The 26,032-nt window shown below is 39.8% G+C and overlaps 1 protein-coding gene across 1 annotated transcript in view; it reads right to left on the minus strand.

The window, feature by feature from the left end:
- Positions 1-602: 602 nt before the first annotated feature.
- Positions 603-26,032, minus strand: part of LOC144686120 (nuclear receptor subfamily 6 group A member 1) — a 299,137-nt gene continuing 273,707 nt past the window's right edge. Inside the window, exons 7-10 of the mRNA XM_078551263.1 lie at positions 24,277-24,531; positions 16,915-17,036; positions 2,896-3,048; positions 603-691 (exon numbers count right to left, since the gene is read on the minus strand). Of these exons, the coding sequence (XP_078407389.1) occupies positions 603-691; positions 2,896-3,048; positions 16,915-17,036; positions 24,277-24,531 (619 nt within the window). The remainder of the gene's footprint in view (positions 692-2,895; positions 3,049-16,914; positions 17,037-24,276; positions 24,532-26,032) is intronic.

Consider the following 26,032-nt stretch of genomic DNA (forward strand, 5'->3'; position numbering starts at 1 on the left):
CACTGAGTTTGTGTACAAAATTACGTCCACACAGCAAATATAGAAATTGTTAGAAATAAAACCTCTTGAAAAGATTGGGAAAAAAGAGGCAGATAATTTTTGCAATCGATAAGATTACAATTAGTACCGATTTGTTGCAACAAGGCAGCAGCTTGCCAGAATGGACCACTTTAATGACAGCCTTAAGGCATTTGAAATGGAAAGAGAGACAAATAACTGATGTCATCTCATTATTGAGGTAGTCTTAATAAAACAAAATTTTGCTCAGCCCCTCACCCAAAAATATAAAAAACATTCAACTAGACCTAAAATGGCAATACTGTAACATTAACACCCTACACACCGTAAACTGCAAGGAAAATGCATTAACTGCATTGTACAGAAGCATGTGCACTGTGTTGAAGATCATACATTCAACTCTGTCGTGAAATAAATAGATAAAGTAAAATATAGCTGCTGTCAGATTCACAGGGCTTCACTCTCAATCTGAGGATTTTCCCTGCTCTCTGAATCTTGGCCAACTTTTTCCCCCCTCCAAATTCCTTCTCCACCTGAGGCACCAAAGTAAGGCATGGCAAATTCAAGGGCCACTGGCTGATGGCTCATTCTTTACTTGCACTAGCTTTACATGAGTGCAGGACTGCTTTGAAAAGCAAAGGCAGCTGTTCCAAAGGAATATTGACCAGTTTACCTGTAATAAAAAAGATACAATTGAACATGAATTTAGGTATTTTATGACTCACGAGCAATAAATCTTGATTAGCTATTTATATTATGTTAAACCCCTCCAGGCCACCTGTCTTAACTTGTAGTGGGCAAATAATTGCAATTTCGCCATGCATGGTTCTAAAAGTAACTTTGCTGGAGCCGTAAAGCCATTATGGCCAGAATCTTCTGTTCGGCCTGCAGGGCCCACGTAAAATGATGTGCGGTGATTTCGGGCTTGTGTCTTGATGTCACCGCATGTCATTCTGATCTTCTGTTCGGCAGGCGCGTGCAACGGAGTCGGCTGCGCGCTTGCTGAACTGTCAAAGGCCTGTTAAGGCCATTAATAAAACAATTAATCCGATTGAGAAAGTTGACCATCCAACCTTAAGGTTGGCGGTGGGGGGGGAAGGCGAAGAGCCCAGACGGCCTTCACATTTTTCATGAAACCTCATCCACGGGAAGGATGAGGTTTCATGAAGGTTTTATTAATTAAATAATTTTTTAATGAAAATTCATAAACATGTCCCAGCTCATGTGACACTGTCACATGAGGGGACATGTCTGAATAATTTTTTTTTTAAATTTCCCAATTTAAATCTAAAGCTAATCTCCCTGAGGCAGATCTGTGCCTCGGGGAGATTTCTGTGCTCTATTGCATGCATGCGCGAAAAAGCGCAGGCTCCGACTCTCCCTCTTCCCCCCGCCCGCACAGGTAGCACCGAGCACTCCCAGGCACGCTTCACACTCTGCGGGCCTTAATTGGCTCACCCACATAAAATGGCAGCGCGGAGCCGATCGTGGGCGGCAATCAACTCCATGCCCGCCCGCGCCTAACCGGCCCGCCTGACAAGCAGAAAATTCTCCCCCTTTTTTTAATGGCTGAAACCATTTACTGCAGCAATAGAGAGGGAACATTTACTGACACTATATTGTTTGATTCATAAAGAAAGAAACGACTTGCTTCATATAGCACTTTAACATAGTAAAATATCCCAAGTCCCTTAGCATAATGAAACATTATACACCAGCTGGCTCAGTGATAATAGTAACATTCTAAAAAATTAGAACATTTCTTGCACTGACCAATTTGGTTCTTGGAGCCAAATACTATTTCAGTTAGTGCCATTGGTTTCCTTCCCTAATTTCCGTGCATAAACTTAGCCAGGGCTGTGAGCATCAGCTTACAGGAGAATAATGGCCAAAGACCACGAGGGAATTCACGTGCTGCATGCTGATTCATAATGAATTTGTGCTGATTAAGCAGGTTATCATTAGCTACCATTGGCTTTACAGCTTTTGGCCACAGCAACAGAGATTAATTTCCAATATGTACATCTCTGTATTCAGCTGATACTTGTCAAAGTTTCACTCACGTTGGGAGCTATTTCAAACCAAATCAACAATTGGGAAAATGGTGGGATGGAGTACAGTGTTGGTTTTACATCCCACCCAAATTTACTCTCCACTGTCGTCAATGCAGTGTTATATTGGCAAGGTGTAAATCCAGTGTTCCACCAGATACTGTTGTTTTGTTAAAACTGTGCCTTTGCTCTCTGATGACAGATTCCAGTAACTTGCCCACAATTTCTTTTAAATTGACAAGTCTGTAGATACCTGGTGTCTCCCTTCTTCCCTACTTAAATAATGTGTAACATTTCCAATTTTCAAGTCCAAAGCCACAATTCCTGAATCTAAACAGCTTTGGAAAATTCTGACTAATGCATTTGTAATTTCCTAATCCTTTTTTTTTAATACACTGGGGTGCAGACCATCAGGTCTTGGAAAGTTGTCTATCCCAAGTCACATTATTTTTCCATCACAATACTTCTTACATTTAATCCACTAAGTTCCTCCCCTTGACTTATTTCTAGGTTCCATTATACCTCTGGTATTTTGTTCTCCTCTTCCATTGTGAAAACAAATAAGTACCCTTTGCATAAGTCTGCAATTTGCGTATTATCTATTACACTCAACTCTTTACCACTCGCTCTTCAGGTACATTAAAATGTTTATTGCTGCTCTACCTGTCTACCTTTCTACCAGGAAAGTCAGCACAAATAGAAAATAGGGATTCTCATTCTGTATACAACTTTTTATCAAAGCAGAAAGAATTTCATTGGGCAATGTTATGTACAATAATAAATCAAGTGCAGCTAATTTAGACTAAAATATTTAGGTTTCGATTACCTGCTATATAGCGTATCTCTGGCAGGCACATCATAAGTTCAGGGAAACGATTGGTCTGGTGTGGGTACTTGAATTCAGTGTAATCCTGGCACACATACCAGTAACGCTTGTTCAATTGCTCCAATTGAGACACATTGGTCAGACCCCCTATATCTGCACAAAAATATTTAAATAGCATTTCGATTAACAAGAATAACTTTGAATACAAATTACTTAGTTAACTGTATGTACTTTTCACTCCATATTATTCACAATCTATGTTACAGCTTTCAAGAATTTTACATAAAAACTTATTTTTTGAGGTAAAGTACCCTGGGTATCCCATAGCACTTTACTTTGAAAATCAATCCTTTTTCACTTGCTCTTCTGAAGACTCTGATTCTTGCTAAGTATGGTTCCATAGTCATTGGTAGCCCTCCACATGTCTTATCAAGGTGGTCATTCTTCACGTACAAGTCCAGATGAATAAGATGGGCAGGCTAGTCAACCATGAGAGGCATCACTTTCAAGTCCGACCTTGTCCTTACTCAGTGTCTGTACATGAATATTTTTCCAGCAGGAGCTACTGGGTAGTGATTAAGATCAGGAATCCTGCCTAATTATTCCTCTTCCTGATTTGGAATCACTGAAGATAACTGTAGTGCCCAACTACTATCCTGATTGAGTTCAGCTAATACAATATAGATTGGATATAGGTATAACAGAATCTATAGAAGCATCCCTGTAGTAACCTATACGCCAATTTAAAAAAAAAGAAAAAAGAGAGATTCTTAAAAGCCTTCACAGCAGTTTTCAAAACCCACATAGATTTGAGCTCTGTGTTTTTGAGTACCGGACGTTACTTAGCAAATGAAATTCAGGGTGGAATTTTATGGGGCCTTCAGGGATCGGCTGGCAAAATGGTTTGGGGAAGCAGTGGTGTACCCGACACCTTCCTGCTACCATGCTATTTTTCCAGCAGCAGGAAAGCTGGCAGAAGTCCTGCCTGCTTGGTGCCCAGTTGAGCCACTTAGCGGCCAATTGAGGGCCTCTTCTTACCTCTGCTGATTGGCCTTGATGCCCCCAGGCCCCACTTACCTTACTTTGAGGGCCTCGTCCATCGATGTGTCCTCTTCCTCCATGTGTAATCCCAACAGTGGCCACTACTGGTGCTGCTGGCCTTCTGATTGCACTAGCAGTTCGTGGGGGTGGGGGGCACGGTCCTTGGTTGGGTAGCAGCCACTTAATTGGCTGCTGTCAATAAAATGCTGTCCCTGGTTTTGCTATCCACTGAACTGGGTTCACCCTCACTTTTGGCCCGAGGTGCAGGATCCCTACCATGTCCAAAAAATCTAGCCTAAGTCACGTAATTAAAAAGTTGATATAAAATTAAGGCGAAAATGTGAAAAAAAATGAGAAGACTGTTAATTACAAGTAATTTAACCACCACCTCAATATCTCAAATTGCCGAACACATCACAGATACAAATAATTTGTACCACAAATTCTGGCTGCACCAACGTTAGACGTCAGATTAGGGTCAGTGTGACACTGAATTTAGAGAAAACATTCCTATCAATGTCAAAGAACCTTACTGTATTCCCTATCAGACCCATAAAAAGAGAAACACCAATTATAAATAAAAGCACCAGTAAATTATCTGCTCTTTTCATTATTAGACAAAATTTAGAGTTCTTCTGCAATGCTATTACTAACGAATGACCAATTTCTAAGTGAATAATATTAACTGAGATTTATAACTTTAAGCAATAAAACAATAGCATTACAAGGCTAACAATTTTGTTCAGTAAGAAATAAGTGATTAAATAAGTATGCATGTTTCATCAATAATGATTATCTCCAATTTGAAACCAACAAAAAGATTTTTTACTGGTGTTGTTTCAAGAGAACAAGTGCACATGATGAGCCGCAATAAAGGCGAGTATTTTTTGCAGCCTCCATCTACGATAAACTATAACAAAGAAAAATGTCTCTGTGAGAGAAGTAGATCTTACTTTGAACAATAAACTGTCATCTTTTTATATGTAATTTTAAGTAGGTTAACATGCCTTTCTATGTGAAAAGACCTGAACTTAAGTGAATTACAAATAATACATAAGGATATATACATTTCTGTGTGAGAGTTCTCTAGCCCAAGTGGGCTTCTCGAGGAATGTTCTCTCTTGGTGTTAAAATGTGGGATGCACCTGAAGCTTGCAGATAGTCACAAAGGATTTGAACTATTTGACTTGTAAGGTGAGTATTAAAAGCAAACATAAAACTCAAAATCAGAAACGTACAATTCACAATCTTTGACAACAGAAAACTGACATAACTAATGCCTGGCCAGGTTGGAAAACTCCATTGATCTGAAGTGCCAAAGTTTGCTTGGATAGGATAAGTGCAGCTATTCTAAACTTTCCTCGTCTCAAAGGTCTAACTCCACATCGCAACAGCAAAATAGGATTCCAGAAAGCAAAGAATACCTACATTAAGATCTTCAGCAACTGATTAAAAATCTTCTGAAAAGGATTCTTATGATTTCAGATACCTTATTGTTTTGGCTCCAGAAGTAAGGCAGATGAGTTTAGGAAAGAAGTTCCAGAGAGTGTTGGCAAGGTAGCTAATGGCTCTGCCATCAATGCTGGGATTGCACAAAAGCCAGAGTTGAAGAATTAAAGAATTAGGAGGAAACATAAGGTTGGAGAAGTTTGCAAAGGTAGGTGAATCAAAGCCTATGGAGGGAATTGGGAATGTTTATGAAGGGAGGTTTGGAGGTTGGTAAGGAGAGCATTAAGAAATTCAGTCTGGATGTTTTGCACCAAAAGGTTTGGTAACACCGGGAGGGAGATGGGCTGTATTGTGGAGTCAATATTATGGAGGTGAAAGTAAGCAATCTCGGTGATGGATAGGATGTGGAGCTTCAGACTCAATCCTGGGTTGAACAGCATGCCAAGGTTTTGCGTGGCCGTATTCAACCTGAGCTAGTAACTAGAAAGGCTACTGGAATCTGTGGCAAGGGAATGAAGTTTAAGGCCGGGGCTAAAAACATTGACTTTGATTTTCCCAATGCTAAACTGAAGAAAATTGTCACTCATTCATAACTTAAATGTTAGGGAGTCTGACGGCAAGAAGGTGGTTCTAGAGTCAGGGAAAGTTGGACACTGGTAGGCTGGATGTAATTAATTTGGAAGGTGAACTCAGCATAATAATGGCATGGAGGGGAGGCATGTAAATGAAGGGGAGGAAGGATCAAACATGGAATCTCAAGAGGCTAATATGCAGGAATGAAGAGAGAAGTCTTCCAGCTTCTATTAAGCGGAGCAGCTATGGCAGATGCTCACCTGATTGGCCATGAGGTTCCTAACTGCATAATTAGCATTAATTCATCCCTTCAAGATTTTAAATCAAGAGAAATATGTTGTCATGTGGCTATGCACCTTTATTTTTGAAAATGTGATTTTACAACTTTTAACTGACTGGAAATGTTGCAATGAGACAGAACAAACTACTTAAAATGCAGGGCCACCTTCCAAGTTGAAGGTGAAAAACAAACAAATCACCCTGAGGGGATGAGGGAAGAGAGAAACATTTCATATAATTCAAAGACCCATTGAAACTCGTCACTGTCTAAGAAAGAAACATTAAAATGCAAAGTGGTGGATACTGAAACAAACGCTGCCACAGATGGACCCGCCCAAAACACCTTGGAAATACACAATGGATGAAGTAGTTCAGGCCAGGCTGTAGCTACTGCAGAGAGATGATAAGAAAGACTTCAGCAGAAGAGACAGGCTGAAAGCTGTCTGTCTCTCTTTTGGAACAAATGTATCACCCAGTTTGAAAGTCAACTTTACTGGAAATCTACCAGTGAACTGAGATCTCGTAATAATTGCAACAACATATACATTTGACCACATCCATGAAGCCAGCTTATCCAAATCGGCTGCAAAGTTTAAAAAACTACGCCTCAAGAGCAATCAAAGGATACTTAAGCATATATTATTTTTACCTTTTTTTAATTGGACTCTAACTTCCTTTCTTTCTGATACCTGTGTGTGTGATGTTCTGTTTTTATTATTTTTTTCCATTGGGTTTAGTGGTTAATAAATTTGCACTTTGACTCAAGAAAACCTTGTTTGATTGGCTCCTTATTGCTGACAGCTTAAGTAGCAAAATACATTGGATTCGGAAAAGGCATTTCCTCGTGAAAAAGAAACTTAAACCTTTGTTGTGGTCAACTGAGGAGGTTGAACAGAGAGAAGCCAGTTCACCCCTTCTCACCTGGTCATAACAAAATCATCATTAAATTAAGAATGGTTTACAATCCATACCATGCTTTTCATATGGCAAGACATCTTGAAAATTGTGTTCACATACCTAATACAGCTAAACTTTCCAAAAATGAAACTAATGACACGCTCACAAGAAACTACATAACCAAATGTGTATCTCCAATCGGTATGGTTTTAGCATGCAAGTTGAACTTTAATACATCAACTAAATAAGGTGTGTTACTGAAAACCATTCCTTTCAAAGTAAAAAGATACAACATTAAAACTGGAGCCTTAACTGTAATTACTATATTATTCTTTTGTGTCATTCCATTTCCTGACTACACTTGCATATACTTACGTAATGACTGGTGATATCATGTACAAACTGACATTATGGAGGGAATTTTAACATGGGTGAGCACATGAGTTTGGTTGCTGGTGGGAAGTTATGTCCTAGAAAATGCAAGTGCGTCAGGAAGCTGGCTGTAACCCGTCATTTAACTCCAGTGAGTTAGGCTGTATGCGCACACACCCTCGGGAGAGGCCAGCTGTGAACTTCAATATGTTAATTGCTCAAGTATAGCAATATTAACATGGCTTTTGCAATTCAACTGTGGGTCTATAGGTTTTCTGGGCTTCCTGGAACTCACCAGTGAAAGCAAAGCGAGAACACACTGGCAATTTAGGCCGCTGAAGACATGACAGGGAAATATGCCAGTAAGTACTGACATCTCACAGCTGCTTTCTTGCCTGCTTGCATGAAAGGTTTTGTTCATAGAACTTGCACTGAGAGTTACTTTTACCAGTTTGGAGGTTTGAATGTCCAATCTGCACTCTGTGTAGCTCTGATATGTCAGGTCAGCAAGGGTGCTACTTATGCTAAAAGCAAAAAACTGCAGATGCTGGAAATCCATAACAAAAATAAAAATACCTGGAAAAACTCAGCAGGTCTGGCAGCATCTGCAGAGAGGAACACAGTTAATGTTTCAAGTCCGTATGACTCTTCAACAGAACTAAGTAAAAATAGAAGAGAGGTGAAATATAAGCTGGTTTAAGGTGGGGTGGGACAAGTAGAGCTGGATAGAGGGCCAGTGATAGGTGGAGATAGCCAAAAGACGTCATAGACAAAAGGACAAAGAGGTGTTGAAGGTGGTGATATTATCTAAGGAATGTGCTAATTAAGGGTAGAAAGCAGGACAAGCAAGGTACAGATAGCCCTAGTGGGGGTGGGGTGAAGGAATCGAAATAGGCTAAAAGGTAGAGATAAAACAATGGATGGAAATACATTTAAAAATAATGGAAATAGGTGGGAAAAGAAAAATCTATATAAATTATTGGAAAAAAAGGGGGGGAATCGGAAAGGGGGTGGGGAATCGGAAAGGGGGTGGGGATGGAGGAGCGAGTTCATGATCTAAAATTGTTGAACTCAATATTCAGTCCGGAAGGTTGTAAAGTGCCTAGTTGGAAGATGAGGTGCTGTTCCTCCAGTTTGCGTTGACCTTCACTTATGCTACTTATGCTGTTACTTTGGACCTCAGGCAATGACCAAGATGATAAGCAATAGTAGGAGCATCAACAGCCAGCTGCTAGTGGATCTGCAGCTCCATAGGAGAGAGGGGCAATCAGCAGAGAGGCACAATTCACATAACATGATTCCCACTACACAATACAAAGAAAGTTTCTCATCTTTCGTCTCAGCACTCTACAGTCTTCTGGACTCTAGTTCAACAACTTTAGATCATAACCTCTGTCTCGAAAATCTTCTGGTTTTTTTTGCTGGCTTGTTTCTTACTTTATCCCTTCATGCTGCATTCAAATGGCTGCTAAATAGCCATTCACACCTGATCTGGACAAAGCTTTGTTTCTTTACTATACCCATAACAACTCTCTTTGGCTTTTGCATCAGGAAATCTTTTGTTTGTTAATCTTTCCTGCCCTGCACCCTATCACAGACCTTTCCTTTTGTTCTTCCTGCCCCTACCCCATTCTACTGGCTTAAAACCTCTTGCATTTCTAAAACAAGAACAGAAAATGCTGGAAAAACTCAGCAGGCCTGACGGCACCTGTGGAGAAACATTGACATTTGAGTCTGCATGACTCTTCTTCAGAGCATTTCTATCTTCCTTCTGTTCTGATGAAAGGTCATTGACCTGAAACATTAATTCTGTTTCTCGCCATAGATGCTGCCTGACCTGTGGGTATTTCCAGCATTTTTTGTTTTTATTTGTGATTCCCAGCACACAGGATTTAATTTAAAGGTAGTTTCTTTGACATGTTGAAACAGCGTCTCAGGCTATCATGCCAGGTGAGTGATGGGAGACATTTGCAGTGTGCTGGAGCAAGACCTGTCATTAAGTGAACGCAGTGGGCATACTTTACCAGTGACTGTCAAAGTCACCAATGTCGTCAGTTTCTTTGCCTCTGATCCTCCGGGCTTTGCTGTAGATATTTGCAGGATCTTGCAGTTGGGGACATAATTTTTTTATTTACTTATTCTTTAATGGGATGTGTCATTGGCAAAGCCAGCATTTATTGCTCATCCCTAAATGCCCTTGAACTGAGTAGCTAGACCATTTCGGAGGGCAGTTGAGATTCAACCACATTGCTGTGGGTCTGGAGTCACATGCAGTCCAGACCAGGTAAGGATGGCAGATTTCCTTCTTTAAAGGAGTGAACCATTTTACACCAATTTATATAGTTTCGTGGTCACCATTACTGATGCTAGTTTTATATTCCAGGTTTATTGATTCAATTTAAATTTCAACAGCTGCTGTAGTAGGATTTGACCCCATGTTCCCAGAGCATTAGCCTGGGCCTCTGGACTACTAGACTAGTGACATTACCACTACACTACCATCTCCCCATTAATTGTCAGGGGGAGCAATTATGTCAACTTTCCCTGTGAGGGCATTAGTCAGAATGAGTGGGTGCTTGGGTTTCTGGCTCTGGCTGGTTTCCCACAGGTGCAGTGCATCATTGGCTGCACATATTTGGAAATTAAGGCATCACGAGATCATCCATGACTACTCATCAATCACAAGGACCTCCATTCCATCAATGTACACTGGCGTACAACCACAAAGATCATTTTGCAGGCGCACGTGAGATTTCCAGCCAGCTGCCATCAAGTTTTCATTCTGTGCCAATCCACACTCCTTGATCTCTTTGCACCCTGAAGCAGTCTTACTGGCTGGCTGCCTGGAGACTGGGATACCCAATTAAAATACAGCTAATGACACCCGTGAGGAACCCAACCAGGAACCCAATGAGGCCCAGGAGTGATACAGTTAAAGCCATGTGAAAATTAGATGTGTCGTGAGCAAGCCATCGGCATGCTGAAGATGCACTTCAGGTGCCTGGACAGATCTAGAAGCACCCTTCAGTATGCAACAGCCAGGGTCTCCAGAATGGTCAAGGCATGTTGCGCTTTGTACAACATTGCACAGCAACAAGGTTTGGACCTGCAGGAGGAACAAGGCGCAGAACACAGAGCCTCTTCTGAGAAGGAAGAGGAGGAGATGCTGCCAATGCAACAGCAGCGGCACTCACTGCTACCCAGGGTGCCCTCGCTATTCTGAGGCTCACATACGTTACAACAGTCCACTCATCTGACAACCACATGCAAAAAACACTATGCTCCCCTATGACACTAACACAATGCAGTCCTACAAACAACCAAACATCCCTTTCACAGCCCCTATTGATAAGCATCAATTTATATCTTACCATTCATCACAATGAAAAGTCCACTTGCCAGTCCGCAACTAAAAATGGATGAGAAAGTAGCAGAAAGAAATAATATTTATGAGGCTCAAAAATAAAATAGAAACTTGCCGATGCAACACTGGGAACACCTCTGTGCAACTGCAAATCTTTACTCTTTCTGTTCTTAATACTTCTACATGGTGCAACCCCAGTGGCATCAGGGGTAGAGACAGGCTGCTCAGATCCTTGTTCTGACTGCTGAGATGCTCTCAGGTGATGGCTTCTGGGCTTTAGAACCCCTGAGGGTCAACATCATCCATCTCATGGCCCACCTGTTCTTCTCTTCTAGAAATGAACTGAGGAACACTTAGCTGCCGATCAGTGGAGCAATGAATGGCCAAGGCCAGGGGATAATTCGACCTACTAATGGTGGCACTCAGTGTGCAAGCCATTTATGAAGGCCTGCATGCATTCATTTGATGCTCCATGCCATTCATTATTTTTTCCATGGATGAAGAATCATCACAAAGACCTGTAACATCATGCCAGTCATGCTTGAGACAGGCCCTTCCATCTGTCTGCAAGTGTGCACAGTCAGGATAGAAGGCCTACCAGTATGGTGTACATTCTTCGCTGTTGCTCCAGAAGTATTCTGTTCATTGATACCCCACACGAGGTACAGCATCTGTATCCAGCTGAGCAGAGCTTGCAGCATCCTGCAGTCTCAGATGCGGACTCTCAACTGCTTTCCCTAATACATAATCTTTTCCAATTCACTTGTGGTGTGTGTCGCCAGGTGAAAAACCCACTATCTTGCCTTACTGGTCCCAATGAAGTGTAAATATCTGAGCTGGTGCATAGTCTAGTGACTTCCTCTAAGGAGTCTTCATCATCCTCCTGGACAACATCCTGTGGGATGTTTGAAGGCCCTGTGGGAGATTAGAACTGTCAAGGTAACAATGTTTGAAGTGATAATTTTGCTTATGATCATATTTTACTCACTGCTGACAACATGTCAACATGAGTCAATTTTGTATTCCATGTGGCTGTCTGATATTTAATTCTGTCACTAGGTAGTTGGAGGCCTTCATCTGCTCATCTCCACTGGCCAGATACACCGAGACTCCACTGATGTCCAGCGTCTCTTTCTTTACAGCTATCATTTGCGAGATGGCTGAAGTGCCACCTCCAGTACTGTCTCTTCCTCATTCTGTGCTCTCTTCTCCTGCAAGGAGGGAAAGAAGAGATCTATGAGTGAGTGTAATAGTATGTGTTGAGCAGATGGAGAACCTTTTGAGGGTGATTCTGGGACAGAGGCATGACACTGGCATAAAGAATAAGAGCAAGTGTTAATGGTGGATGGTCAGATACAGACGTGAGAAAGTGCATAGACAGAGAAGGATGGGGTCAGTGACGTAAGAAGTGATGTGCTGGAGTAGGTTCAAGAGGCAGAGTGAGGGGGTTGGGTGATGTGCACATCAGGATGTAGGTGAAATTGCCACTGTACTCACCTTTCCTGCCCTACATGGGTCATTAAACTGTTTTCAGCATTGAATCTATAATTGTGGCACGACACTCCTGCTGCTGACCTCATGGACAATCTCCAGCTCCAGATTTTGTGTTTCACTAGCAGACTTCTTCCTCCCATCAGTAGAGAAGAATACTACCCTGCAGGGCCCTTACAGTCACCAGCAGCATACCCTCGAATGCATCTCTAAAATGGGGCGCAAACTTGGAACACCTGGACTCCATTCTGCCAATTCCTTACATTGTGCTCTCAGCTCAAAACTCCACCAAACTGCATGGTTGGGACGACCCTATAAATATCGAAGTTAAAACCATGTCCACTCACACTAATTGGTCGGGAAACCCAGCAATTATGTAGGTAACACAGTGGCTAGGTTAAAAAGTCACTGACAGATGCATTGCACATACTTATGGGTTTTCCATGTGCTACCAGATTCCTCACTCCCTAAAATGTTGCAAAGTTAAATCCAACCCTCTGAGGCAGCAACAAACTCTCCAGTCCTGATTTTTTAACATGGGGTGTGTCTGGAATTTGGGGGTGGCAATGACAGCATTGTTTGATGTCTGGAGAAATTTCAAGTCTGGGAATCATTTACATGTGTGAGGTCAGACACCCACATGAACTAAGTGGCAATTGCTACCCAGGCAGCAAGCGTGAGCCCAGAAGGGCCCTGTCAGAGACCTCGGGGAATGATCCGTGGCATAATCTAAGTGGTGTGGTGTCTGGAGCTGATCATAGTAGGAGGATGGAGAGGGTAGTGGAGGGTAAGGAAAGCCAGAGGTTTTCTTATAAGGCTTGGAGGAGCACTCTTGTGCCTCCTGACCCACAAGGAAAACTCCCTCAGTATATAGTTATGATTTCTGAATTTTTAAAAACACTCTGGGATATCCTACGGATGTGAAAGTGTAACATACATACTAAATCTTTCGTCTTCTTTAGTGGTTTGAGTGATACTGAATGCTTGAGAAATGGGCTGTTGATCCAACCTCTCAGCAGTCCTATTTTAGGCAGTGATGAAGGCCTTGTCCCAGGAAGTTTTGTGCCTCATGCATATTCAAAAGTTGTGGTCTAAAGATATTAACTGGACCCTAATTCTACTTTAACCCCAGGGTGTGAGTCATGCATAGTGCTGACCGTGTTTGAAGACTGTGTCACGAGGGGTTCAGGGCCACAAGAGGCCCAGATAAGTAAAAATGTTTAATTTTTATGAATATTTCCTTATGGGCCAGGAGGAACAGGAATGTTCCTATCAGCCTTACAAATATTCTTTGGACATTTTCTTACCTGAGCTACTCTTCTCCTTCAACTGACTATGATCACCTGGGATACACCTTATGCCAAGGCCATCTCCTCACGTCCCAACAGGAACTTGCTGCTGCAACATTTCCCGCTCGTGCTTACTGACCATCTCAACAAGCACACCAGGGTTGGTAGAAACCCAAATTTAAAAATGAAATGAGGCACATAAATTAAAATCACCTAGGTCGATTGCTGGTGCAGCGGTACCAACTTGTCTCCAGCCTCACTCCCCACTATGCTGAACTCTTGCCCCAGGTTAAAAATCATATTGTATTCTAATGCTAAGAATAAACTCCGACAGCACACTGTTAAAAGTTGAGCCCCAATTTTATGCATCACGAGGGATGACTTGCAAAAGGAAAGATCAGTAATAGGATGTATTGCATTTTCTCTCCTCTTCCTTATACTGATTTTAACAAAGTTTCATCTCCTTTCACTTGTGGTACTGATGACCTTAATTTAAACTATTACAATTATTTTACCCCCTCAAAGTTTTACCTCTCACTTCTAGAGTATGCTTTCTGGGTTATGATTCTACAGGTACCAACTGGTACTTTGCCAAAGTAGGCATTTGTTATGTAAAATTTGTTATATAAAATCAGTGTTGAACAAGCTCTTCAGTTGCGAGGCATCACAGTCAAGCTAGATTCTACCCCCAACTGACACACATTTATACCCACTGGAAACAAACTAAAAGCAGCAATCTGGCAGATTTTTCTCCGTAATTCAGAGATTCTGAATCCAAGTTTAATGTCCCCATCACTATTCTAAGCAATATTAGTTTCTCAGCACAGCCCAGATAATCAAGTCTTGCACTTTTCTTGTATGTATTGATCAGTATCACACAGTGCCAATAGCTACCGAGTCAATTATAATTATCTTTGAAGTCATTTGGAGTACCCATATAACAAAACTTGCTAGTGCTCTGTTCATGTGCATTATGAAATCCTGATTTTGGCTTAAAAATATAACACTAAAGACTTTTTTTTAAAGTACCATATGCTTTCACCACAAGCTAATGCAAAAGATGCAATAAAAATATTACTTATAACCTATAACGTAAATTCACTCTAAATTAAAGTCATATGCAAGAACACAAAAACTGCTCCTGTTATTGCTCAACTTTGTAATACTAGTGCCATAAGTTGTGCATAAACCACCTGTTTTGAGGACTAGAATGCCTCAACCATGACCTTTTATCCAGATTATAACTCATGTGTGGTCTACTGAGATTTGGGCTTTGACTGTGGTGCTTGTCATAGGGACTTCAGTTCACAACGGGTCATGATCATCACCAGTAATTTAGAAGTACTTTTTATTTCCATGCCAATGAAATTATGACTGACTTGCAAGCAGTAAAAATATATTACAGCATCAGGATGCAAGTAACCAACTCAAATTATTTTCATGTATTTCACTGTGTACCATCAGTTATTCTATTAGTATAGACAGATTATGGATAGGAATTTCTCATGAATGCCAATTCATAATGCAAGGATTATTCTCCAGAGGGCAGGTTCGATGTATGTTAGACACTACCAGATGGCAGAAACAAAATTATCCTGCATTTTATTTTGCAGCATCAACTGCTTACAACAGACTCAATTTTATTGGGAGAATCTAATGTATAACCCAACCAATAATCACAGCTCAAAATCAGAAATGAACGAGGTAAAATAATCCTTACCACCATAGAGCACATGCAACAATTTTGGCCAGAAACTTAGGCAGAAGAATGTATAAACTAAAGCAAAAATTGAGTTTACGGAGAAGGAACTAAATATTTTGTTAGAAAATGTAATGGTTAGAATGTTTTTTCAATTTTGAAGTTGTAGAATAACTCACAGATGACAAGTAAGCAAGGAAATTATTAGTTATTTAAAAACTAGATCCAACACTGAAAAAACTTTGTATGGTAAACAAATGTTTTAAATACATTGAGATAATGCGAAGGAAAAGTAGATTCAACAGCAGCATTCCCTTAAGGAGAAAATCCTCCAACCTTCACCTCCCTCAAACTCTTCAAGATCTGGGGGCATTAAGATGGAATTACCTCCACAAATTTTGGCAAGTTTATCATAACTCTTTCTATTTGTAATACAATTATGTTTATCTGTAAGGATATGAAAATTCTGAATGATGTATTTTAATTTAATTACAACCTCAGATATGCCCGAATACACAAATCAAAAACCCACATCATCTACTCCAATATAAACTCCAATAATACGGCTCCAATTGCACCTTCTTCATCAATAGATCTCCTGTGCATGAGTACCAAACAATTACAGAGTAATTATAGCTACTGTCTGAGAAATGAGAATTAGATGGACCCACTGGACCCAGCAAAATACTGCAATGCCAGAAATCTAAAAAAAAATTGATGAAAAGTCACGATTGAAATGTTAACTCTACTTCTCTCTCCACAGATGCTCCACAGACCTGCTGAGTATTTCCAGCATTTTCTAGTATTACCTTTGTATGGAATGTAGATTCAGATATTAGTGGTCAGGTCTTTAAAACAGGAGCATTAAATGCATTTGTATAAGTCATTAAGGGTTGGAGTCAACTAAAGCATTTATCTGTTGCTGATGAGTTTTTGGAATCTAAAATGGCTACAAGTCTTTTTCTTGTGGTCAGCTAGATGCATGACACATGTGCAATGACTCAAATCATGAAGAATAATGTTGTGTTACTTAGCCAAATTACATGTAAACACGTTTTCCTTTGAGTGATGTCCACATTCCTAATAGCAGAGGCATTCAAATTATCAGGTTATAGGGATAGAAACAGAACTGAGCTCTTTTTTTTTGAAGCACCAGCACAAGTATTACTGCCATGACTATTCACTGATAGTCTCAACTGTGTTTTGTGTATCCTGCATATTATTTGTAGTGTCCGAATGGTTTTTGAAGGGGGTGCTGGTTGGGAAATTGCAAGCTCGCTGTTCCTGATTTTGTGACCAATGTTTCTCACCAGGAATGCTTGATTGGACAACCAACATTAGTACCTTAAAATAGAACTACTGGGGTTGACTTTAACTGCTCCTGCTGAGTGAGAAACAGCCAGTTTCAAAACCTATTTGATTTTCATTTCCACTGAAGATTGGTTAGAACGGTTAAAATTGACTCCATTGTATTTAAGGCTTAAGAAAAATTAAAAGCTCAGAATTAGAAAGAAACAGGAAGAGTAAAAGGTAACCAAAAATAGTATCATATAAAGCTCTTATACCTTGATTAAGAAAGTTGATGGCTTTCATGCACACATACTCCTCATTGCTGACCTTCAGCTGTTGAAACTTTCTAAAGAGATAGATTAGTCGTTCCATGACTTCCATTCCCTCTTCACTGAATCTACGAGAGAAAAATCATGATTCCAGTTAAGGTATACATCGTACTTACTTATTACAACAAATGTATATCTGAGATTTAGTACAAGCAAATCAAATGTTATAAAGTATAAATCTTATATTCATTTATACATCCCAGTTACTTTTCTCTCAAAATTTACTGTTCAAATGCACTTTAATAGAGATAATGCTCTTATTTGAGAGAGATACATTTGCCTGACACAAGACCTGTCTTCATATAAACAGTAAAAGGTGCCTATTCAGTAGGCTGGGGACATGTTTCCTGTTTTAAAATTTTTAACCTCTCTGTCGTGGAGGGGTTAGTACAGGCCATTATATCAGTGATGGGAATTGTGATGTGCATTGATAATATATTAAACATTTAGCCTATTATAGCGAAACAGGTCTATAACACCCAATGGGTTTATTTTTAATGCTGTCTGCAGTGGCTGAATCAGAATTGGACTTTTGCATTACGTTTGACTTTGCAAGGGCACTGCATTAGACTTTATGAAAATTGTGTTCATAAACACAAAAACAATCACCAAAATGTACTTTGAGTTATTTCTATATCATAGAGGCTGCAGGTGCAAAGCTGCACATACACGCACTTTTTAAAGAATGAATTGAAAATCCTCCCATTGTTTGTAATGAATTTGGAACATTTGTTAGCTTTTGCTGAAGACTTGTCACTTCTATGAATTTCTAACATTGAGAATCACTTCCTGCCAATCTCCATGATTATTACTTCCTTGCTTTTTGTGTATATTCCTCCCCTACAATACACAAAGAATGCCTCTCTTGCTGAGCAAAACTTACTGTAGTGTACTGTAGTGGCCTCCACAGCTCCCAATTTTTACTTTCTCAAACTATTAAGAATTCATTAGCAGAATACATTTAAGTCATTAAACCAAGTTTGTTTTCTATTTAAATATGATTTTCCTAAGTTGTTTTTTTGCAAGGTTTCAAAGCCAACATTTTAATGACATCATTCTGCAAGACAGGATGCCAATTATATGAGTCCAGGTGGTTTGCTAAGGCAACAGGGTACCGATCAGCTAGAAAGTCAAGCCTAACTGCAATAAATATTCTTGCCTCAATGTAGGAGGCAAATAAGGTGGACATGAATACACATTAAAGATGCCAAGCAGTTGTTCATGTATAAAATTACTTGCGAGCAGACTGAAATAAGAACTCATTAGTGCCAAGCTTGAGATTGTCACTGAATGGTGCAACTGCCCCCAATCCAGCAGCAATTCACATTTTGTGTGTTAGAATAATGCAGCTAACCTTAAATCAAATTTTAAAAACTTCCAAAATTTGATAAAAAAATAACAGAAGACATAAATCTAGTTCAAATTAGTGATGGAAGACAGACAGAATTTAAAATGGCAGAAATTTCCACTTAACACACACAACTTTGAATAGAACATAAAAATAAATCATTCCTCCTTGATAAAAATCCTTAATAAATTTGACATACTGGGGTAAATTAAAAAAACATTTCATATGCTTTAGGTTGTAAAACAATAAATTGTAGCTACAGGATAGTAATTTACATTCTGTAAATCTTGAATATGATTGCTTAGAATATGTCCTAATTTTTTTTTTTAATTTCACAATTTTTGAGAAAGTTTGCAACTTTCTAGCTTCAAATATTCTTGTGCTATAGTTTACTTATTGCAATTAAACTAATTTTTATTATTTACATTTACTTCAAACAGCTAATAGTACAGGTCTTGCTGTTATCATTTGGAATTTATCCACCAATAAGACAATGCTAAAACAGCCTCTTCCAAATCACAAAGCCCATAAATTTCAAAGAGAACAAACCAGCAAATAACAACTATTAGGAATAAATAGGTCTAAGCAATCTGGATTTTGAGCGACAAATTAGAATAGAGTGTCACACTGGCCCTAGAGTTGCTAGTTGAACATCCCAATACTAAGGCATTTGAATGCCACGAGGTTGTCTATAGCAATATTTTCACAATTGTATAATTTTTCATTCAGTTAAACACCAGCACTGAACATACCATAATAGTCATTGATAATTTGATATTCTCCAAGTGATGTTACCATATGGCTATAGGGAAAATGGCAGTGTGGATCTGAATTTGGCTTAGTGCCAGGAAGCAAAAGATGATAGTCAGCAGGTGTTTTGTGACAAGAAGGCTGTTTCCAGTGGGGTTTCACAGGGCTCATGGTATATATCAATTATTTGGACTTAATAGGGAGATGATTAAGATGACACAAAAATTGACTATGTGGTTGATTGTAAGGAAAAATCTGTAGGCTAAGATATCATTGTACTGGCCAGGTGAGCAGAAAAGTGGCAAATGCAATTCAATCCAGAGAAGTGTGAGGTGATGCACTTGGGGAAGGCAATCAAGGCAAGGTAATACACAATAAATAGTAGGATACTGAGAAGTGTAGAGGAGCAGAGAATCCTTGGATTCCATGTTCACAGATCCCTGGAGGTAGAAGGATAAGTTGGTTAAGAAGCATAGGGGATACCTATTAGCTGAAGCATTGAATGTAAGAGTGGGGAGGTTACACTAGAACGTATAAAACACCTGTTAGGAAACTGCTACAGTGCTCTGTACACTCCTGGGGCAGGATTTTCCCCCTGTTGGGGGCAAAGTTAAATTTGCGCGCCTCCGATCGGCGCCCCCAAACAGAGGCACGGCACCATTTTACATGGGCAGGCCAATTAAGGCCCGCCCAGCGTGACGTCCGCACGGAAGCACTATGCACTCCCTGTGCAGGCCGGGGGTGGGGTAAATCCCTAAATCGAGAGTGTGCTCTTTCGCGCATACGCACGAAAGAGCGCACTCATCTCCCTGAGGCCAAGTGCTGCCTAAGGGAGATCAGCTGTTCTGTGACAAATATTAAAAATAGAAAAAAAATCCTGACATGTCCCCTCATGTGACATTGTCACATGAGTTGGGACATGTCCACAATTTTTACAAAAACTTTAATAAAATTTAAAACATGAAACCTCATCCCGCCCGCGGATGAGGTTTCATGCTTTTTCTAATTCTCGCCGGGGCTCCTGGCCTGCCCCCCCAACCTTAAGGTTGGATGGGCAGGTTCATTAATTAGCTAAATGACTCTGTCAATGGCTTCAATTGGCCATTGACAGGTTGGCGGGCACACAGCTGATTTTGCTGTGCCCCCGCCTACCCTAAAATTTAAACGGGGCGCGGTGATGTCGGGAGTTCTGCCCGAGGTCATTTGATGCGTTGGTGAGCAGGCCCCACCCCCGCCACTGGGAAAATCCTTCCCCTGGTTACTGCATTACAGGAAGGATGCGATCTCACCGGAGAGTGTGCAGGGGAGATTAATGAGGATTTTGCCAGAAGTGGAGAATTTTAGCTATGAGAAAAGACAGACTGCGGTTGTTTTCTTTAGAACTGAGGAGGCTGAGGGGAAATTTAATTGAGGCGTACAAAATTATGAGGGGCCTAGATAAAGTGGAAATGAAGGACTTATTTCCCTCAACAAAGGGGTCAATAACATGGGGGAACAGATTTCAAACAAGTGGCAGAAGGATTAGAGAGGAATTGAGGAGAAATATTTTCAACCAGGGAGTCTGGAACTCTCTGCCTGAACTGGTCTTGGAGGCAGACACCCTCATTGTATTTAAAAAAAAGCACTTGGATGTGCACTTGAAGTACCGTAACCTACTGGGTTACAGACCAAGAGGTGCAGAAAGTAGCATTAGGCTGGATAGCTCTTTTTCAGCCAGCATAGATACGATTAGGCAAATAGATTCCTTCTGTACCATAAATTGCCTATGCTTTTATTTGCTGTATATCACAAAGCTGTACAGAGTGTAGCAGCATCTTCACTATAATCCCAAGGGCATGCAACTACTTTAACTCGGGGCAGGCATTGTCAGACATAATTCGTCAGACTTACACCCCACCACTCTCACCCCAAAACTAGAGACCTAGAACAGTGCTTCCCAAGCTTTTTCCTGGTGTGACCCTATTTTAATTCTTCAGATTTGGTGACCCTGGAGTAAATGTCTTGGGGGGGGGGGGGGGGGGGGGGGGGGTGTGTGAGAACTGTCGAGTGTTGAGGCGTGGGGTGGGGTGGGGTGGGGTGTGGCCCCCTCAGTTGCTCAATGAAGAGGGTGTGGCACTGAAGTAAAACAAAACAGCAGGATAGTAACCTTCGATATTTAGTTAACTTTCACACAAGCATTAAACATTCAAAAATGTACGTTTTGAAATTTAAACTATTTTGTGAAAATGTCATCTTACTCACTGGGGGAACAGATTTTAAATACAATGAGGGTGTCTGCCTCCAGATTCTGTACATTAACTCTGTACACTGCCCAAGCTAACAAAAAAGTAATAATTTCAATTTCTGGAAAACATGCTGGTAAAAATTAAACAAGAGCAAGTGATGCTGGAAACATGAAACATTTCTAATGATTTGAGAAAGGTTTCAACAGCCACTTTGAATAGGCTGAGAATGGGCAGTTTTTAAGCAGAGCCCCCATGCATGGGAACATGATACTACAATGGTGATCTTGAGTTTTGAAGTCGACTAGATTTAAAGCCAGGGAGAAAAAAAAATCAGGCATGCTAACAGCAGACACTAAGGCTGCCTGTGCAAAGCTTGTTCATTCCCCTCCCAGCGAACTGCAAGCTGGGGAAAAAAAAATCTGCTCCACGTGTCATGGGACCTTTATGCCAGTCCCAGGACTTCCCAACATTTGAACGCCTTAACGCTGACTCTTTCTTCCTGTAGTTTGCAGGTATGACGTCAATGCTGGAGGACAAGGGTAGAAATTTGCAGGTGACCAGATCGTCACCAAGGACCAATGAAGAAAGTCCTCACCAAGGTACATGAGTAAAACTGTGTGGATCAGTCAAGTTCATGATCGGTAGTGAGGGAACGTTTGGGGCAAGGAATCCCAAAGTATCCTTGTGGAACCAAGAGGAAGAACCTTTGCAAAGCGAAAGAGTAAAACTGAAGTCAATGGAAAGGAAAGTCAGACAGGGTGCTTAGCAGGTGGCCAATTATCCAGTATCTTGTGTTTTACAAACTGCCAAAGTTGAAAGTTTGGGTGATCCTATGACATTTTTTTCTTCAGCATGTTGGTACTTGCCTTACTTAATACATAAATGCAAGGCATAGGTCAAAACCTAGAAACTGAAGCAGCAAGTGTTGTACTTGTATATCTTGTGGGATGCTCTACCTAAGATAGTATTCTTTTACATTGTGGCCACTGCATAAAACATTAAGTTAAAAGATCCTTAATTTTAAAAGTGCACATTTTTAAACAAGCCCATTCACAATTGTACTTGCATTTTATGACTTTTAACCAAACAATTCTGTTGTAATTATAAATTGTGAATATGCCATTTTGTTCTATAAACTTTACAGTAAATTTGCTAAAGCCAAACAAAACAGTATGCCCTTGTAACTCATTCTGGTTCTAGTGAGCTTAAAAATCAGTTGATTGATGTTCTCCTCACTTCTGCCCCACACCTTTCTCCATTCATTCTTTTGTAGTTGAGCAGGTAATTTTAAACATTACGTATCGAAGTTCTCTATTCAAACACAAGAGACAATTTTAATTCTACCCGTGTAGCGGAAATGGAGCAGGCAGGCAGTTAAAATCAGATGGAAGTTCCTCCCTACATCCTTCCCATTCTATTTCCCTCCCTCCAAAGAAATAACTAATTTTGTTAGTCCTTAAAAAAGAAAATGAACTCTTTGTTGGGGAAAACCTGGAAAAACAGCTTTCCTAATCAAGAATCAATACCACATTAATACCACAGGTGCTAGGTGCCAAAGGGTAGCCTAATTGAAGAATATCTTACAAAAATACCACAATATTGTGTAACATAATTGTTTCAAGCTGAAGAAGATGTATTTGGTAGATTTACTTCTAACCTTCAATACAATGGAGGAACAGAAATTTTTATCATCCTATATAAGCTATATTAGTTGTATGTTTTTCTAGCAGTGATTTTAGCATCAATACCAACCTAAAATTCTCTTCAAACTTTTTTGATAAATTTATAATGTCCTTTTTTTTAAGCATCTCACTAATGCAATAGTTGGTGCTATATTTATTATACTTAATGGAAAAAGTAACTAATGTCATGGACAAATGGCTATTTTTTTTTTAAAAAGGATATCTACTTCATTCTAGGTGAAGGGCCAAGATATATAATGCAGAATACTAACAAGCACTGAAAAAAGAACGAAGATGGTCTAAACTAAGCACCGGCTAGGTGACAACAAACTTTATAAAGTATCAAAGAAGCCATTACCATAACTAACAATAAAACAGAGAGAAATAAGAAATACTGTTAAAAGAGAAAAGACCTCATAGACTAGAGTAAAATAATCTAATAACAAGCTTATTCGTGCATCTTGTCTAAAAGTGAAATTAAAATTCCAACAGAGCCTCCAGGGATATGGTACCAGTACTCAACAGTCTTTGGCACAAAAATGAACACCAAAATTCTTCAATGCAGTTTTTACATTGGAGGTGAATATTGGAATTTCATTTGCAAGATAGTTGGTGAGACCATATGAACTGATGAAGAAAAAATAAAGCCTATCAAAAGATAATGGATGTTGGTTGCATTTTCAGGTGAATGGCAGCAAGAGATATTCATAATTGATCAACAAATGCTTACACATCAGCTGTGCCTATATACTTTAAATTTCAGATTTCAAACACAGTATTGAGAATTTATAAAAATCAAAAGTTCATTAAAATAAACATGTTGGATATAAATTAAGATAGACAGTGATAGTCCGCCAGCTGGAGAGTTTCAAGGTACGGCCAGTAAGAATGAAGTTAAATTGCTCTGAGCAAAGCCCAGTGCCTTTTTTTTTAAAAAATGTTGGGATTGAGCATGTAGGAGTATGCACCCTCCCTTAACACTGAAAAACCTATTAAATCTATAAAGCACCCAGCACATCTAATTGACTGTCCAACAATTTTTAAACCTGGCTTCATTCCATACTAAGTCACACACCACCCAGTGTGAAGCCAAGTGCTACGAGGTGACTGTCTATTGGGTGTTGAGCCATTTAGGTTTAGCGCGCTTGGGATAACAAATTGTAACCAAGCTCGATTATAATACCACTTTTACACTGATGTTCGCCAAAATCAGTTCACGTGGATACAAAAGTGGCTGCATAACTGCAGCCTAAAATAAGTTATCAAATGGTACAAAATAAGCATTCTATGTTATTTGTCTCACCTTTGGAGTTCATCATCAGATGGTGCATACTTTGAAGTCACATCAGCAAGATCTCCAAAAATCTGTCGATCATAGACAGTGAGGGAAGATAGGAGGATGAGCTCTTGCCAGGTGGAGCTTAGCAGGCAGGTGTAGTCTTTGATTGATAATTCACAGAAGAATGGCAATTTTTTGATCCAGCCAATTTGCCTGAAAAGTAACTCATCTGCCAGCCGGCAAAGTAAAGCAAAGAGCTCAGCCTGAGTTACCTTATACCTGTTAAAAACACAGATATTATAACAATCTTCGGGCAAGCACACAAGTTCAAATGAATTTGTTTAAATATATCTTTAAGAGATTGGTTGCAGAAATGGTAGTAAAATAATTTTGATTAAAAACATACGCATGAAATAGGAAAAGGACATTTAGCAAATCATACCTATACTTTCTAAGAGGCCAGTTACAATGTGCACCGTATTGGATTCTCAATAATTTATTTAAGCTTTTAAGAGAGGTAAATTATCACGAACAGGTCATCATATATAAAACAAAATCAAAAGCACTTTATAGCCCTTCTGGACTCAACACTAAGTTCAACAATATCAGACTATAATCTTTGCCACCACCCCCGTTCCCCCATTTTGTCGCCTTTTCTTTGCAGGTTTCAAGTCATAACCTTGTCGTTCTTGTTTTTGCTTTTGGATGGCAGTTGTTCATTATTCTGCCATTTACACCTCCTCTGGACCCATCTTTTGTTTCTTTACTTGCTCCATCACCACACCCGTTGTCTATTTGCACCAACTCTTTTGTCATTTAATGTCTCTGGTCTTCTGACCTATCATAGACCTTCCCTTTTGTTTTTTTCCCCCCCAGCCTCCCCCATTTTGTCTTCTTAAGAGCTATCACATTTCTAACTTTTCCCAGTTCTGATGAAAGGTCACAATCTGAAATGTTAACTCTGTTTCTTTCTCCACAGATGCTGCCAGACTTGCTAAGTATTTATAATACCTTCTATTTTAATTTTATTTTAAAAATTACACTGTTAAAACCTATTATTGGCCAAATGATTGAAAAGACGATAATGTTCTTTGGAGTAATTCACCAGTTATGTTTGCAATTAGTCCCGAAATGATATTTTCATAACAAGGTATGTGTCTAAGATTCTTTCCAAAAGGAATTAGCTACGCTCATCTTCAAATCTCCCCAGGGCTTTGCCATCTTCACATCAACAATCTTCTCTGCTCTTTTTTTACATGCACATATTTTTCTCCTGGCACTAATCTACTATATTTCTACCCTCTTCCTCTATTTCATAAGTGGTTACTCATACAATTGCTATATATTCTCTTTCTGCAACTCCCTTTGTCACTATTTCCACTCTGTCACTTCCCCCTCAGCCTTTAAAAGGCTCCTTAACTTTGATTATGTTTTTGGCCCCTCTTGATCCCCTTCCTTTTCTCCATCCTGTCTAACCACTACCAACAACTTTGTAAAGCACTCTGAGAAGCCTGTGCGTGTGTAATGAGCACTATAGAAATGCCAGTAGTTGTTGCGGTCAAAGACCTTTGGTCCCTATTTTGGAGTTATCATCAATTGAATTGTGTTACTGAAGTTTAATCACTTTTGCAGTATATAGTGAAAACAGTCATATGCAAATCATTGCAAACGTGCTTAAACTGCCATGTTTTGGCCAGAACATACTAGTATCTAGTATGTCGTTTGGTAGTACAGAACTTGAGTATTGCTGAAAAAAAGAGACATATCTAAGCTTTTTGTC

Source organism: Cetorhinus maximus, chromosome 10 (assembly GCF_964194155.1).
Source record: "Cetorhinus maximus chromosome 10, sCetMax3.hap1.1, whole genome shotgun sequence".
Classification (NCBI taxonomy): domain Eukaryota; kingdom Metazoa; phylum Chordata; class Chondrichthyes; order Lamniformes; family Cetorhinidae; genus Cetorhinus; species Cetorhinus maximus.